The sequence below is a fragment of the Haliotis rufescens genome, unplaced genomic scaffold (assembly GCF_023055435.1).
Source record: "Haliotis rufescens isolate VD_foot unplaced genomic scaffold, xgHalRufe1.0.p SCAF_16, whole genome shotgun sequence".
In the NCBI taxonomy this organism is placed as follows: domain Eukaryota; kingdom Metazoa; phylum Mollusca; class Gastropoda; order Lepetellida; family Haliotidae; genus Haliotis; species Haliotis rufescens.
The window spans coordinates 17,929,701-17,948,460 of record NW_025963846.1 but is presented as its reverse complement, the minus strand read 5'-3'; the positions used below and the strand labels follow the sequence as shown (position 1 = coordinate 17,948,460).

General features: G+C 40.7%; 1 protein-coding gene across 2 annotated transcripts in view; it reads left to right on the top strand.

Annotated features, from left to right (window-relative positions):
- Positions 1-18,760, top strand: part of LOC124121362 — a 61,602-nt gene that overhangs the window by 24,325 nt on the left and 18,517 nt on the right. For both annotated transcript variants that reach the window (XM_046484364.2, XM_046484354.2), the window contains 9 exons: positions 3,128-3,176; positions 3,619-3,656; positions 5,546-5,661; positions 7,717-7,837; positions 8,941-9,056; positions 10,665-10,785; positions 12,953-12,971; positions 13,897-13,925; positions 17,046-17,167. In XM_046484364.2, coding sequence (XP_046340320.2) covers positions 3,128-3,176; positions 3,619-3,656; positions 5,546-5,661; positions 7,717-7,837; positions 8,941-9,056; positions 10,665-10,785; positions 12,953-12,971; positions 13,897-13,925; positions 17,046-17,167 — 731 coding nt within the window. The remainder of the gene's footprint in view (positions 1-3,127; positions 3,177-3,618; positions 3,657-5,545; positions 5,662-7,716; positions 7,838-8,940; positions 9,057-10,664; positions 10,786-12,952; positions 12,972-13,896; positions 13,926-17,045; positions 17,168-18,760) is intronic.

Below are 18,760 nucleotides of genomic sequence, written 5' to 3'. Positions count from 1 at the left end.
TATGCGCCGAAAAAAATTACACCGTACCCTTTCAGCGAAGTCCGGCAAACGAACGGGTGAAGAGAAACTTTGTCAGTACAAATTCGAAATTGGAGATAAAAAGTCACCAGACATGTTTATTTACCGATTAAATAGTATTTATTGTTCTGCTAGGCATTGTTTTATATCCAGGGATTAAGATTACCTTGTGTATTGTCTCGTAAACTAAGCCGGAAACAGCAATCAGCTGTAAACACATTTTCTTGGAATCGACCGGTGATTCGGTCAAGACACACCCAATGATATAACTTTATAGGATTTTTAATGCAAGGATCGGCAAAAATTGTATCTGAAACTATTTTTTTTTTTCAGGAATAATATATTCCATTATTTTCTTAATTATATGCAACCTTTACTAAACATATTTAAAATAATAATAACCCTAAGCGAAGCAGCTAATTGCTATTCCCGGGTATTATTTTTTACATGGAACCAATCTGACCAGTCACCGTCAAGGCTCACGCGCACATGATCACGTGATCGCGAGAATTTCATGTTGACATAGAATCGTCAAACAAAAACAAATATGACTTTTAACGAGTCAAAGTATGTCATTTATAATATATGTATCCATTCTCTGTCAACTAAAGTTTGTTTCAAGGCGTCAATAGCGGTATTCTGACCGTGGTTGCTGTTAATAACAGTGAGTTGTGCGATCTTCCGATCGCTTCACACACGATTTCGCCGAAATTAATAAAAACAATATTAAAAGGAAGTTTGAATAAAATTAATGAAATAAGTTATAAACATAAGTCAAGATATACAAATAACACTTTTTATAGCCAGACAGTGTAATTACATGATTATTTTGCGTACTTCAGTATGGATTTGTTGACATGGTATTCCCGGTGTTTCTTGCTCACAGTAATGTCTTTCCATTGGGGAAAAAAACATCCAAACTCATAATTCGTGTATAATGCGCACCCCCTTCTACACAGCTGTGTTTTTTGGAAAAAAAGTGCGCACTATACTCAAGAAAATACGGTATCAATTGGCACCAATGACGTCATATTGCAAGGGGCATAAGCCATGGTGTTTTTGTTGTGGAAATAGAACACTTGGTAAATAAGAAAAATATAAATCGTTTTAATGCGAAAAATATGTTAATTAATTGTGATATTTTTATATTTTTGTCTATGACACTTCTAGGTTAACACTTTTAATGTGGAAAAAGTACAAGAAAAATAGGTTCATTTCCGTGTGAACTTGCCCTTTAAGGCCACCATATGGATGTGGTAGTCAGGCTCTGTGACTTGTTTGATAGCATGTCATTGACCTGTTGACGCCTTCATATAGCTGGACTGTTGCTGAGTGTGGAGTCAAACAAGAAACAAACAAACAAAACTTCATTTTTGGGTGGTTCACAGTATGAAGTTTTTAATCTTTTGTCCTATGTCACGCTGTGCATTTCACCATCACTCCGATCCTTGAGTTGAAACTATCCTTGACCCTGTTTCTAAGTTTCAAAAGCACCTCGACCAAGCCCATCCTCGCTGCAACCATGCCCACCACCGCCACAACAGCCACCACAGCCACCACAGCCACCACAGCCACAACAGCCACCACAGCCACCACTAGCTGTTGCCATGTGGCTTTGATGGTGTTCTGAATGCTGTGACTTCTCCTGAGACTACATCAATCTTCGTCTGTTTCTTTAAGAGTCTTTGGATTTTGTGGCTGACTGTTCCAAAGTAGGCGAGGCTTTTCTCAAAGGGTGCAGATTGTTGACGGGGAGATTTCTGAGTTTTCTTGGTGATGTTCTGTATTGTCTGTTGTACTAGCTTGACCTTCCTTGACTTGAGGTGGATGGTTGGAGGCAACAACATCCGTCATGATGCATCCTGAAGTAATTATTACGTCATGTGTATAATAAAGATCGTTGAATGTAAAAAACACCATTTGCTATTAAAACTTCTTTTGGCCATCATAAACTGTACGTAATTTCTCAAGTCTACATTCAAGCATCGAAGGAGCTGCGACAATCATTCTAAACTGCTCTTCATCCCCTTGTCGATAGCTTCAACCACGGTGTGCGTCTGCTCTAAGAGTATCGTTAGGTTGAATGTGGGTTTGAAGACCCTTATGATGCTTATGGGTATAGTCAATCGTTCCTCTTCCCTTTCATTCTTCATAATAACCAAACCGGTTGTGGCTATAAGCTGAACGAAGCAATTCCAAAGTGTGTTTGCCATATGTCTTTATGATGTAGGGGGGATATGGGGGGGAGCAGTTTGAAGAAGATCCCTACTGGACTGGAGATGAAGCAAGGACTGGTTGTTCTCTCTGGTATCTGGGGATGTTACAAGTCATGAAATACATTGGTCACCTGACCACCTGACCTCGTTCTGGTAGCACAGAGAGCAGCAACCCCACAGTAGCAACCCAAACACGAGTTCTCGTTATGTACAAGCCTAGATGATGTGACAATCTTTGATTGGATCAGAGCTCTAGGTCAAGCTTTGTCGATTTGTCTCGTAGTTGAGGTCTGTTTCAGGCGTGGGTATCTGCTCCCCACCTTCCAACCGCAGGATAAATGCATAGTGTGAGATAGGATAAGTGTAAAAATGTATAAATTTTATAATAAATTGTATATTAATATTTATAACATTCCCACACCTAACAGGCCACTCTTCACTCACTGCTTTGATGCAATAGCTGGTTATAATGGTGGGGGTTAATATGGGTAATTCTTATAAATACAAAACCTCTGTTATACATTGGCAGAAATCCTGTATTTCAGCTGTCATCACGTCGCTATGTAAGTGCAATAATCTTGGACGCGACGTTAAACCCCATTTCACCTCACCTCAGCTGTCATCACTCTATAAAATCTTCTCCAATGTCAACTATTCATAATAAATTGTGCAAGTAATAGTTTCATGCTGTCCACAATTCATGCACTGAGGTGGAAATACCTAACTTCTTATCTGACATCTTGATGCAGAAAATTGATGAGGTGGATGCGATTACTCCTGATTTAATAGAGGTCGTATTCTTTGAGTTATTAACAATGATAACTATTGTTTGATATTTGACACTTCTTCAGATGTATATTGTTTGTTACGCATCTTCTGTTCCTTGATTTCAGATGCTGAAAACTGAAAACACTAATCCATTGGTGGGGAGAGCCCATGTCTGTAAGATGGAACTGTGATCACTTGAATAGATTGTACTGGACAAGACGTGTTTTGGTTCCAAATCATGTCAAAAGCACCCATGTCTGTAAAGAAGGGACAATGGCTTGGCCTCATCACTTGTATAGATTGTACTGGATGTGATGAGATTATGTTCCCAGCCCCAATGTCTGTAAGAGGGGACCACGCTTGGCCTCATCACTTGTATAGATTGTACTGGATGTGAGGAGATTATGTTCCCAGCCCCATTGTCTGTAAGAGGGGACCACGCTTGGCCTCATCACTTGTATAGATTGTACTGGATGTGATGAGATTATGTTCCCAGCCCAAATGTCTGTAAGAAGGCTGCTTAAATTTTTTTTCTTAAACCATAGAATTGAATATATATGAATGTGTCAAATAAAACCTAGATTTGTTATAAATGCTACATATTTCTTTGTTCCAGATCCACAGGAAATACCATCTGCTTCAGCATCTCTGGAGGTTTGTATGTTCTCAAGTTTCTCATTCAACATGCTCAACATGGGGTATATATTTGTCTAGTGGTGCACCTTCTCGAAACATATGTGTGTTTGAAACACACATCACCTTCTTTCATACCGGTATATGATCTGTCTTGTGCAGTGTTCCCGTTTTATCAGCCCCAACTTTGAACAAATACAAAACATATGAAAATTACCAGGTTTTAATTCTTTCAACATCAGTTTTGAGTTTTGAGTTTTGATCTTTAATGCCTGACTGCTCATCTGACTGTGACTGATCTCTTTCGTCACAATGAGTGATGTGACATCATGATAGTGATGCGTGCAGTGTAGAACTAAACCTTGCAAGGCTTGCTTTGTTTGTTCTCGTGGTGCTCACTTCTTGTTGGCTTACATAGTAGCTATGCCACACACATTTCAATGGCTGTAATGTATGCGAGTAAAGTAGAACGATGTAAAGAAATAATGATGTTTGAGCATATACAGCACCATGCTTTGTTCAAAGGGACTGGGGGGCACGGTCCCGACATGGGTACAATGTGTGAAGCCCATTTCTGGTGTCCCCCGTCTTGATATTGCTGGAATATTGCTAAAAGCGGCGTAAAACCATACTCACTCACTCACTCACTCACTGGGGGGCACGGTGGCTCAGTCGTCTAAGGTGCCGCGATTCGCTGTCGCAGTTGCTTCCCCTGGGCACGCCAGAAACCTATGATTGTGGGTTCGAATCCCAATTTGCCCCGTTTATGTTTCTAGGTTTGTCAGCACCATACCCGTGCCTGTTGGTTTCATTTCGAGCTTTCCTCACACATTAAGCTGACACGCCGTGATATAACTGGAATAATGTTTAAAGCGGCGTTAAACCCAACTCACTCACTCACTCACTCAAAGGGACTGCATGTCTGCAGTTCTGTGTGTTTTCAAATTATGCATGAAATAATTTCCGAGTGTGACGTTACATGCTAGATACAATTCTCAAATAAAAACAATAACGCTCCTCACAGTGAGGCCAACAACGAAAGCGCTGCACAGAGTAGACTGGCTTCAGTAATGTTATTTTATTAGAGGCACATTGAAATGAAAGCTCATGTGTTCTTTGGGATGAGTTACAAAATACTAATTTCCAGCTTGATTAGATTGGAAGCCAGTGTTTATCAAAGCCTAGATTACAATATAAACATGCCTGGGTTGGATGAAGCCAATCACTCTCCTACCTAGAGCTCCTTGCAGCCAGCCTCAAGCCTGTGTCACATCATCACATCTTACATCGTTCACTCACGTTTTGTTCATCTGTTTCATTTTGGACAAGTCTACGCAATTCGAAAAACATAACTTTCATTGAGAAAATGTTCTAAATGTGAAAAACTATCTTCACTTTGTGTATTTATCCTTTTGGTTGGTTGGTTTGTTGTTTAACGCCGCACTCAGCAATATTCCAGCTATATGACGGCAGTCTGTAAATAATGGAGTCTGGACCAGACAATCCAGTGATTAATATCATGAGCATCGATCCACGCAATTGGGATCGATGACATGCATCAACCAAGTCAGCGAGCCTGACCACCCAATCCTGTTAGTCGCCTTTTACGACAAGCATAGTCACCTTTTACTCCACATACTGACATCGAGCAGGTGATGTGGTCACTTTGATGTATAAAGCTAAGTTGTCATGCACCTCACTGTCACAGTTGTTATAGTATGTCGATATATTTATGCAAAACTACATATAAAGTAATCAGAATAAGTGCTGGTTTAGGTGCTGCATCATTCAATGTCTTTGCTAACTCCAAAGAGTTCATGTTTAATTTTGTCATGGTGGAATGGAAATAACATTAAATCTTTTCTTAAAATAATAGGGAGATTTTTATGCTGTGGTTTTCTCTGTTGCAGCCCTCACAGAAGATCTCCCTGTTTGTGTCCAACATACCTACTGGCATGACTTCAGACGAACTGTTAGAGCATTTCTCCAAGTGGGGGAAAGTCGACTCATGCACAATAAGTTATCGGTAAGTTGATGCAGCATTTCACCACCTCTGTGGTACAGTGGATAGAGCGTTTGCCCGGTGGGCGGAAGGTCAGGGGTTCAGTTCCTGACTGGTTCATCAAAACACATTAAAAGATGGTACTTCTTGTAACCCTGCCTGGCGCTAGGCATTAAGGGGATAAGGAGTCGGTATACTGTGTGTGAGTGGGTATACTAAAACAAGGATGGCTGGGAGTCTGTATACTGTGTCTGAGTGGGGTATACTAAAACAAGGATGGCTGGGAGTCTGTATACTGTGTCTGAGTGGGGTATACTAAAACAAGGATGGCTGGGAGTCTGTATACTGTGTCTGAGTGGGGTATACTAAAACAAGGATGGCTGGGAGTCTGTATACTGTGTCTGAGTGGGGTATACTAAAACAAGGATGGCTAGGAGTCTGTATACTGTGTCTGAGTGGGGTATACTAAAACAAGGATGGCTGGGAGTCTGTATACTGTGTCTGAGTGGGGTATACTAAAACAAGGATGGCTAGGAGTCAGTATACTGTGTCTGAGTGGGGTATACTAAAACAAGGATGGCTGGGAGTCTGTATACTGTGTCTGAGTGGGGTATACTAAAACAAGGATAGCTGGGAGTCTGTATACTGTGTGTGAGTGGGTATACTAAAACAAGGATGGCTAGGAGTCTGTATACTGTGTCTGAGTGGGGTATACTAAAACAAGGATGGCTAGGAGTCAGTATACTGTGTCTGAGTGGGGTATACTAAAACAAGGATGGCAAGGAGTCGGTATACTGTGTCTAAGTAGAGTATACTAAAACAAGGATGGCTGGGAGTCGGTATACTGTGTCTGAGTGGGGTATACTAAAACAAGGATAGCTAGGAGTCGGTATACTGTGTCTAAGTAGAGTATACTCAAACAAGGATGGCTGGGAGTCCGTATACTGTGTCTGAGTAGGGTATACTAAAACAAGGATTGATTTTGTTGATTATTAGAGACAATTGGATGAAAATCAAATAAATGGCAATTAAATGAAAAAAAGAGGCTTGTGATTTTGTTGCAAATATCAATTTTCCTAAATACACATTTCCGAGAGAGAAAACATTCATAATATTCGTTGAAAGTGTCCAAGTAAAAGTGCTGAAATCACATGCTCCATAATCGTCTTCCAAAACAAACCTATTTGGGTGTGTGGCCTAAAGCTACCAGCGCAGCGGAGACAGGTGTTTTCATTGGCCTATATGTTTACCACATTTATATATTTTATGATTATGTTAATCCTACATAGCACTTTTGGGGTCTAGTGTTAGAGCATCTGCCGGAGAGCAGAAAGTCGGTGGTTCGATCCCCAGGAGACGTACCAAAAGACTTTAAAAGATGGTACTTGTTATACACGTGTAATAACAAGTGTAATAATCTTCAAAGCGCCGTTACACCTGATTTCACCTCACCTGTAATCCTACAGTGATCCTTGATCTTGACACCGTGAATAATTAAAACAACAAGGACCAATTTTTTACTGACATCCTGTTTGGGTAATACGTAAACCACCAACTGTCCTCGGTCCTATTCCACACAATAAATGACTGTCGGGGAGTAAGCCACTGACCTAACAACTGAAGGCATCTTCAGTGTCGTTATTAAAAAGGTGTAAGGTGTCATAAGTTGTGGACACCGGAATCCAATAGATGAGCCGATAGAAAAGAACCCGTAATGTATTTATATATCTGAGCCAGAAGAAGGCAGACTGGGCGTCAACCCTATCATTATCATTGTTGAAATTGCACAATGCCTGAGACACCTGGAAACTGTTTTAACCCCAGTGAGGGGAATCACGTCAGTATGATTTGGTTTGAGCGGAGTTGCTTCCCTTGGAAATGTTAGCTATACCAGGATCTGCTGACCATGTGTTCAAAGATACACCTTATATGATCCGTGGTGTGTCAGCAGCCTACCCAATCTTGTGTGTCTCTCCAAAGTGGAAAGTGTCTGTGAGTTGAATCATTTGCTCCCCAATTTAAGCTGACAAACCAAGATTCTTTTTAAAGCCGTATAAAACTCTTCTCACTCTGTTCCAGGAGCAAAAACAATGGCTTTGTTTCTTTCATCAAAGATGAAGATGCTCTGAAATGTCTTGATGCACCCCACGTACTGCAAGACAGGAGGCTGTTTGTACGTTTGCTGGATACAAGCAAACAAGTAAGTATAAACATTCCCTTCTTGTCGGGACCGCCACTTCAGTTGTCTCGTGGCGGAGCGTCTGTGTCCAGAGATCAGAATGTTGGGGGTTCGATCCCCGGCTGCGTGATACTAAAACATGTACAAAGATGGTACTTGTTGTTACCCTGCCTGGCACACTGCAATTAGGAGCTAAAACTGTCCGGCTTGGAGTCTAGTGGGGTAGACTGTTGCAGAATATCTCAATGGGCTGGCACTATAAAATTGGAATTCCCAGATTGGGGTTGGTGGGGGAGGATGGAGGAGAACAATGTGTTGACAATCATAAGAGTGTGTGTGCTGTGGGGTGGTGGTAGTGATGGTGGTTATAAGATGGATGCCATCTGTCTGTCTTTTCTCTGCCTAATCAGACGTCATTAGCAAGAAATTTGGAACCCTGTTAAGCTAAAAAATGAATAAAAGAGTCGGTTCTCAGGCAATGGCTTTTGAAAATATCGAGCAATTTGGACTTAGCCTCTAAAGGGGGTGTGGATTTTGTTTTGGGAGCACAACACAAAAACCGTTCAATATCTTTCAACAAAACATGGCAGATATATCAAACATAACCTGATGTGGTGCCTTTTGCTACTTAGTCGTGTGTTTAGAATTTTGTATTTTCTGTTTCCATGGCAACAACTTTGACTTTGATTCTATTCATAGAACTAATATGTACTCTTTCTTGAAACTGTGCACATACAAAAATCAGGTTGTCAACTGGTGCCTTTTGCTATATAGGGATTTTTAGAATTTATGATTTTGATTTTAACTCGGTTCATAGGGTGTGCACCTAGGGTGTGCACCTGACATAGAAATACAAAGTTCCAAATCCCAATTCCATGGTTTTGTTTCGATAGCTCAATAACTACTTTTGTATACGTACAAGTATATTAGATGGAAATTCTTTCATCAACTTAGACTTAAAGTAACAGTCAGGTGATTTTTTTTTTCTTGAATTTGTCGGGGCCGGGGGGATTTGTCATCTTCTAATGACTCTTGTTAATTTGGTCATGGTGGAATGGAAACACCTTTTTTTTTCTTTTATAATTATCAAGGAAATTTTTATGCTATGGTTTTCTCTGTTGCAGTCCTCACAGAAGATCAAGCTGTTTGTGTCCAACATACCTACTGGTGCGACTTCCTCCGAACTGACAGAGCACTTCTCCAAGTGGGGAAAAATCCACTCATGCACAATAAGTCGGCAGTAAGTTAATGCAGCATTTCACCACCTCTGTGGTATAGTGGATAGAGCATTTTCCCGGTTGGCTGAAGGTCAGGGGTTCAGTTCCTGACTGGCCCATCAAAAGACATTAAAAGATGGTACTTCTTGTAACCCTGCCTGGCGCTCGGCATTAAGGGGATAAGGAGTCGGTATACTGTGTTAGAGTGGGTATACTAAAACAAGGATGGCTGGGAGTCAGTATACTGTGTCTGAGTGGGGTATCCAAAAACAAACCACACACACACACACAGACACACACACACACACACACACACACACACACACACACACAAGGATGACAAGGTAGAAACAATTTTATGGATAACAACATCTTTAATACTGTAAAAAGCGACGTTTCGGTATAGATCCTTATATCTATACCGAAACGTGGCTTTTTACAGTATTAAAGAAGTTGTTATCCATAAAATTGTTTCTACCTTATCGTCTCTCAAAACAAACCTATTTGCGGGCGTGGCCTAAAGCTACCAGCACAGCAGTGACAAGTGTTTTCATTGGCCTATATGTTTACCACATTTATATATCTTGGGATTATGTTAATTCTACATACCACTTCTGCGGTCCAGTGGTAGAGTGTCCGCTGGTCAGCAGAAGGTCGGTGGTTCGATCCTGAGGGGCGTCATACCAAAAGACGTTAAAAGATGGTGTTACCATGCCTAACAACAAGTGTAGTAATCTTGAACGCGACATTAAACCCCATTTCGCCTCACATGCTAATCCTACAGAGACTCTTGATCTTGACATTGTGAATGATTAAAAGAACAATCAACAATCTGTAACAAGCATTGTTACCGACATCCTGTTTGGGCAATAAACCACCAACTGTCCTCGGTCCTATTCCACACAATGAATGACTGTCGGGGATTAATCCGCTGAGCTAACAACTGAAGGTGACATAAGTTGTGGACACAGGAATCAAATTGATGAGCAGACAGAAGAAGCCGCAATGTATTTATATATCTGAGCCGGAAGCAGGCAGACTGGGCGTCAACCCGATCATTATGATTGTTGAAATTGCACTTCAAACACTGGGGGGGGGGGCACGGGTGGCACAGGTGGCACAGTCGTCTAAGGCGCCGCGATTCGCTGTGCAGAGTTGCACCCCTTGGGCATGCCAGAAACCTATGATTGTGGGTTCAAATCCCGGTTCACCCCAATTATGTTTCTAGGTTTGTCAGCACCATACCCGAGCTCGTGGGTTTCACCGAAGTGGTAAACGTCTTAGACCTGCATCACTTCCGGCTTTCCTCCCACATTAAGCTGACATGCCACGATATAACTGGAATAATGTTAAAAGCGGCGTTAAACCCAACTCACTCACTCACTCAAACACTGGGAGCCCGTTTTAACCCCAGTGAGAGGAATAACGTCAGTATGTTAGCTCTACCAGGATCTGCAAACCATGTGTTCAAAGATACACCTGTGATCCTTGGTTTGTCAGCACCCTACCCAATGTTGTGTGTGTCACCAAAGTGGAAAGTGTCTGCGAGTTGAATCATTTGCTCCCCAATTTAAGCTGACAAACCAAGATACTTTTTAAAGCCATATAAAACTCTTCTCACTCTGTTCCAGAAATAAAAACAATGGCTATGTTTCCTTCGACAAAGATGCAGATGGTCTAAAGTGTCTGGATGTGCCCCACATACTGAAAACCCAGAAGCTGTTTGTATGTCTATTAGACAAAAACACACCGGTAAGTATACACATTCCTTTCTTGTAGGGACTGCCTCCCATGGTCTAGTGGCAGTGTCTGCCCAGAGGGTGGAAGGTTCGATCCCCTGCCATGTCAAACCAAAATACAGTCAAGTCCCGTTAATCCGACATCGATGGTTGCATATGATTATGTCGGATTAATGGGTATGTCGGATAAACGAAATTTTGTAGTATCAATGTTTGTGATCGAAAATCGGACAACTACACGATAGATAAGGATTCAAACATGTAATAAAAAATATAAAATAAATATTCATATTGTTATGTTACATTGTTTGCGGAATTGTTTATTGTTAAGCAAGTTTATCGCTGCAGCCGTTTTAATATGCAGCGACCAGCCGATTCGTCTCGCATCAAAACACGGGCTGTGTACTTGCGGGCAGATGACCACAGGGTACGCTGATCACTGTGTCGGATTAACGAGACTGATTAATGAGTGATTTCGGTAATTCGTTGCAAATTATTTGTGTCGGAGTCGGAGTGTGAGACTGTCGGATTAACGGGTCTAAATAGCACTGATTTAATGGGTTCCCATCATTAGTGTCGGATATAGCCGATTGTCGGATTAATGAGTGTCGGATTAATGAGACTTGACTGACCATTAAAAGATGGTACTTGTTGCTACCCTGTCTGGTGCTCTGCTCTTCTTCGAGTCTGAGCGGGGTAATCATGTTAAAATATGGCATAGTATCTCAATGGGCTGGCACTATAAAATCGAAATCCAAAGGTTGGTGTGGAGGAGAACGATGTGTTGACAGTCATTGAAGTGTGTGTGTTGTTGGGTGGTGATGGTTATAAGAATGGGTGACATCTGTCTGTCTTTTCTCCACCTGATCATTAGCAAGAAATTAGGAACCCTGTTAGAAACATTATTTTATGTTGTTAGCACGATAAATTGTTGGTGGCATTCTCACAGCTAACAGACCTCTACAAGGTTCATACAGACTTGAAAAGTCCTTGACTTTTTGGGGTCTACCCTTAAAAGCATTGAAAATTACCAAAATAGCTTGAAATTGTACAAAATGACATAAACAGTCAAATCTTGTGCAACCGACAATGGGCTTTTATCCATCACTGATGATGGGAACTGAGTAAACCAGTGTTATCTAGTCTTGTTGATCTGAAAGTTTCACAATCTGACTCCGACTCTGACACCCTATTTTTAACAAATTGCGGAAATCAGTCTCAATAATCCGGCACAGCGTACTCCGTGGTCATCTGGCTGCGAGTACTCGGCCCTGTTTTTATATGTGAGATGAGTCGACTAGTGGCTGTATATTACAATGGCTGTAGAGAAATGCTTAACAATAAACAATTAATCCTTTAAATAAACAGAAGAGGATTAATCAAGATTACCTTTATATCATTATAATCTTATCTAAGTTCTAGCTACCGCTGAGGACATCCCTTTACAGGTCTCGTCAAAACGACCTTTAGCAAACTTTGACTGACCGATGAAATGCCTAACAGGAAGTTGACATTAGCCAATAAGAAATCGTTTTCTTGCGCTTTGCTTTCAACAGAATTTTGAATGAGTCATACAACCCGTAACAGTAGCTTTTCGAGGTTCCATGATTAGAAGACATATAAACAGTATAACTTATTAATATTAAGATTTCCTTCTTAATTATTTTATAACAACGTACATGTTTCATTATCTATCGTGTAGTTGTCCAAATTTTGATCACAAAAGTTTTACTTAAGTTTGTTTATCCAACGTAATTGTTATTCAAATATGATCATATTCATCTAACATTGTCTGATTGACAGGACTTGACTGTACTTATAAATAAAAACATTTTGATTCATGAGTGACTTCTTTTTTTTAATTTGTTGGTTGTGACAATAAATCTTGTTGAAAAATATGCGCTATTCATACGTCTTTTTTAGATCTGACAACTAATATATATATTCTATATAACACCCTAGTACAAAGTTGCAGCTTCAAAAAACTTTTCACCCGAACACATCCCAGCATCACCACAGTCACCACCTAAACCAGTGTGTCACTCACTGTAATCCCTTTAATGGCCATTTACAAAAAGTTCCAGTAAACTTGTCAAGACTGAGTTAAAAGATTTAATTTTTGATAGTGATGACACCGTTAACTTTTTTGTTAATACACATCTTCTGTTTCTTGTTTTCAGTTGGAAGAAGCTGCAAAAGGTAGGATTTTCTTTTCTCCACAATCCTGAGTATTGGTATTGGCAGTATACCTGTAATATGATATAAAATACCTTCGTTACCAATGAGGGTCCTTGCATAGCGCCACAGATGTTTCATTTTTTCCTACTTCTGGCTAAAATCACTGGTTTGATTCTCTTGTCTTAAGTATTAGGTGGTCCCAGTGGATATCATCTTCCCGAGGCAAGAGAGTTAACTGACTATAAATGTCCAGTTTCCACCCTTGCTGAACTAGGCTGGTATTATGGAGTTACATTTTGTCTGAACTAACGAGTCTATGCATAGTTCAATCAAAATCGCGCACCGAAATCAATATCCGGTTCGTAAACTGTCGTGCAGATTTCAATCGATTGCAGGATTTGCAAAGCATGTGCACCGCCAACTCGTTGTCAGCAGATATTTTCCAAATTCTTTCATGTTTTTAATCAAGGTGCTCACGTGATTTGATGCATTTCTCGATGTAAGACCCGTTTTATCACAATATAGATCTTGATTATCGATCAGATCGTCCTGACTGGGCCCCACCATTTTGTGTGAAGCAAATGCAAGTGATACGAGCGGTGGAATCTGCTTGGTCCATAGGAGAGGCTTAGAATGGACATAACTGGTAATAGCCACTGGTGGCTCTACGATCGAGCTCAGTAATTCCAGGCTAGTTCGGCAAGGGTGGAAACTGGACTTTTAAAGTCAGTTAAATCTCTTGCCTCAGGAAGATGAGTGGCGATAGTGTTTCAAGATGCTCCTGTTTGCCTGGCTTGCAGGCCATGGTGATACGGATGGGACATTGCTGTAGGCAGATGGGACATTGCTGTAGGCATGGCAAACACTATGATGTAAAAAGATATTCTAAATGAGTCAAATTAAAAGATGAGATATGTTTTAGATGTTGCTTGTTTATTTTTTCCAGATACAACAAATATTTCAGCTGTTCAAGAGGTATGTATGTTCTAAATTCTTTTTCATCATGTTCAAAGATCTATTTGGTGGTGCACTCCACAAACTCTAGGAAAGGTCTTAACAGCACAACTTTTAGGTACCTCCATGTAAGGTCAAGGTCATTGGAGGTCATATTGTGAAACATGGCTCAAATTAGAGGTTATTTTGGATTTATTCATCGGAAAGCAAAGAACTTTCCGATTATGTAAGATACGTGTGCACATTATCTTGAGGCTGTATAATTTGAATATGATGAAACTCATTATATGTAATTTCTAGGGTGGGGTTTTATTTTGAGAAAATTCTTGATGACCTTCGATGGAGAAGGCTACCAGAAACCTTACTGCCAAAACATGAAATCTTCAGTTTAATTGATGATAATACAAAACATGTCAAAAGTTATGGGTCTTTCACACGTTGAAGACTTTACTTTGACGTGAGGACAATGTTACACTACACACTGATCAGACATTAGGGACAAAGATAAATATAGGTAGGTATTTGTGAAGTCTGCTGCTACCTGGTTTTGATAAAGTAAAGATGGTTCATGGTATATTCAAGGAGAGGTGAGGATGGGGCTGCTTCTGTTTTTGTGTGTAAGAGAAACACCTTTCAAATTCAAATTCAATGCTGAAAATGAAAAGTATCTCTGTCATACGTAAACGCCAAGAAAGGCAAGTAAGATCATGCCAGCTTAAACACCTTCCATGTATGTGTTGGTTTGGTGCACAGTTCCTGTAGTAGGGGGTGGAGGGAGAATTTAAGTTGTTTTGAAAAAAATGTTATTACAACAAATAGGAGGGGGGTGGGGCTGGGCACATGAAAATATGTCACTGTCCTATCTAATTTTTTTTCAAATAAAAGAGTTATTTATTTGAACATCATTTGAGGACTGGTCATTTATTTCAGAGAGAAAGAGTCATAGATGAATGTTCTGTATTGGGGAGGGCATACTAAAATGCTATGATGGGTGGAGGGGTCAGCAAAATACAGCCCAGAGACCAATCCAACCCCTAACGCCACCCTCAGACTTATATTTAGGTGAAATCTAACTCTCAGTAAAGGATTCTGTTATAGATGCAGGAGTATTTATCTGTACATGCAGATCTTCCCTTGAGCGTACGACCTTAGCTTGTGAGAAACTCAGAAAATGAATAAATACTAATCAGAACTTTGGCTTGTACTTTGGTGGTCCTAACCCATATGCTGCTGTTCGTATATGGGAAAGAGTTGTTTTACCATGTGGTTTATATGGTTGTAATGTGTTGGCGTGGGTTTCGCTGAAAGAATATGAAATGTTAGAAATAATACAACGATACTTCTGTAAGGAAATGGAAGGGTTTCCAAAACAAACACCCAATGTAATTGTTCGAAAAGTGGTGAGTGTTATATCTCTTCCAAGATATATAGATCCGTGTTCACTTCTTCTCTTGGGGAAACTTCTCAACCCCAAAACAAGGTTTATCTTTAAACATCTATTCATGGCCAGGCTAGCACAGTGTCAGTGTTAAGTAACAGTCATTGAAGCGTAAATGGGATATGATGTCGCCAATACTTAACATGTTACAGCTTGCCACAAAATATAAACTGGGCGATGAAATAAACAACTTTGTATTATATAATTCTTGTATTATTTGGGGCGGTCAGGTAACCTAGTGGTTAAAGCGTTCGCTCGTCACGCCGAAGACCTGGGTTCGATTCCCGACATGAGTACAATGTGTGAAGCCCATTTCTGGTGTCCCCGGCCGTGATATTGCTGGAATATTGCTAAAAGCGGCGTAAAACCATACTCACTCACTCTAGTATTATTCAGAAGAAATCTTGGACCCAATTAGTTAAGAAAGTGTATGCCACCATGATGCATTAACAGTAAAAAGAGAACTTCAGACCAGATTATGACTGTCAAGATACCTCGTCATCAGATCCGGTAGTGCACAGAGGTTAAGGAAACTTGCTAACTTACACTTAGATAACTTTGCTGACATTGCTAGGCTTGCACGCATAGGATCATCCTCTGTACAGTCTAAAGAATGCCAATGTGGCACATAATGATATTGGTAAACATGTTTTTATGTCATGTCATTTCAGCCTCCACGAAAGAGACCTCCTTTTAATAGAATTTGTAATTTCCTTGATGTTGGCATATTTGTAGAATTATGGGAAGAATAAGATATTTTTATGTCTATTGCTTGGGGGTGTACCTGCTGAATGTGAAACGCGTTTCGATTCCCATGTGTGGCAGCAGATGTTTCTCACCATATGTTGCACAATAAGAAAGTGGGCGTTGCTGTTATAACAATGTTTTTATACTGTTGATTTCCACTACCATTAATTTAGCTCTTGTGGTGTAATAACTATACATATTATATAAGCTGTAGTCTTCATAATATGGATTAAATAATGAATATCTATCTATCTAGCTGCTGTCGGGGGATTCCCAAACCCAACCCCCCCAAGTGCTCTTAGAGTGTCACATCATCCTGACAGCTGTATACATATTCCATAAGAAACATTTTGAGAAAGACCAATGTTTCTTCAGCGGCTGTGCAAAAGTAAAAACAATCACCCATTAGACTAGAATACACAGTAACGGCCCAAACACTGCTGAGTTCAGTGTGGAACTTTGAAAATATTCTTCTTCTTTTTTTTTGCAATGGTACTTTGGTACCCTCGGTATCAAATGCACAGGGGTTAAAAGCCAGTTGTGGGGTTTTCCCCAGAACTGAGTAAAAGCACCTGCCCCTTTCACGACCTGGTTCCCAAGTTATTGAATCTTGGTAACTTCACTTTATGCTTTTGTCCAGATTAAGACTGAACACTCACATCCATCATGTAGGTATTCCAGTGACAACACATTGGACGCCTGATGTTCAAGACTATCCTTGTTCACAACCCTGCTTCTAGTGTATTGTCTGGATGCATGGTTTCTGTCTGTAGTGTTATGTTTTCATAAGCTTTATGCAGTGGTTTGCTCTCTGAAATTCTCTGTGAGCATGTCAACTTTTTCACCAAAGTTTTAGGGGGTGATGGGGATGTGTAAAAATGGAGGTATTAACATTTTTTTGTCGTCAAACTCGAATGTGCAACAACATTTTGTAAATGTGACTTTTTCTGTTGCAGAAAAACAAGAAACATCGACTTTTTGTGACCAATGTGCCTGTTGGGACCAACCTAGGGGAGGTGTACAACTACTTCGTGAAGTGGGGGGACCTGGATTACTACGTACTCAAACCAACTGGCGCGTAAGTGCAATTGTCGGTTTTGTTAATACAGCAGAAGACCCCAAGGTCTTCCTCTACCTCTATTTCATCATTGCCAAATTGCTGCATTTTGGCTGCAATCACACTAACTAAGTTTTCAGAATTTGGTCAGGAGTCTGTCAACTACACCATGTACACACAACTAGTTGTCACCACATTAGCACCAATCAGCCTACAGTGGCTAATTGACTAGAACTCAAGCAAGTATAACCTTGTGTTTGTGTGTATGAGTCCATTCCCCTGTCAAAATGGCATCCTTGGCCTCTCCCTCATTGTGTAAATCAGGTGGGCATTTCATAATTTCGAGAGACCCTCATCCGACCTGCTGGAAGAGTAGGGATGTCCTTTGCAGTGAAGACAGCATTGTGAGCAATGTGCCTCCCTCTCTAAGTTGGCATTTAGTAAGTTTATCAAGAAAACCAAGAGAAAGGAAGCAGCTAAAAAGCTGTGGAAGTCATCACAGACCTCAACAATCAGACGACGGCAATGGAATCTTTGTTTGATTCTCGCCTGGCAGCCATTATATCAGAGGTAGAGCCAGCTAAGAAGAACCCCCTAGCAAGGAGACCTCATGGGGGACAAACACAAGGGAAGCTTGACCCGTCAGTCACCAAGAACGTACAACTGTTTGAGGAGGCATCTGATTCACCAACCAGGTGTATGACTATTGCTTTCACTGGATGCATGGCTGGCACGGTCTCCACACGCCAGGACCATCACTAAGAAGATCAGCTATTTAGAGAAAGCACAAGGTACAGCTCCAAAGTGGAGCAGACGGCCAGCCAGTCATCATCATTACAAGGATCATCTCGTTCACCGTGTGGTAGCCACAGGGACCAGGTAGAAGATTGGTAGACATGAACCGGACCGATCGCAGGCCTACTTCAGATTCAAGAACTTCCCATTCACTGTATGGTACAATACAGATGGCCAGCAGACCAATTTCAAAGGGAAGATCCAGTCGTTCATCAAACAGTATCCTCACAGATTCCTTTAGGGTCAAAACAGCTACAGTTACTCTATCATTCTCGTCATTGCAAAGACCATGCACAGGTTCTAAGAGCATCAAGCCAACTGATTTATCGGCTTCTCTTAAGCGCACAGTATCTATTACTGTCTCCATACTGGATACAGTTCTCATGGATGACTACCCTAAAGCGTCTCTTGATAATCAAGCTTATCATCCAAGCGCTGTTAGCCACAGCAAGATTCCACACACTTGATCACACCAGAAATCATAGTCACCTTCAGAGAAGGACATGCATGGTCATGATATATGATGGATTGCCTATCGGAGACCATCCTAAGATTATAGACTATTGCAGTCCTTTCTAATGGAAGATGTAAGCTCACCCAGGACATTTCCAAACAGTCTATTAGTCCTTCTCACAGAACCATTTGAACCAATGGCTCATGCTATATTAATCCATGAAGCAAGGAAAACTGCATTCCTTCTTGCCATGACCACAGCAGCCAGAGTCTCGGAACTCCACGCCTTAGACTATTCAACTCTTCCTCAGGGGACTTCTTCGATAGGGCCTCGTCACTTGTATAGATTGTACTGGACATGATGAG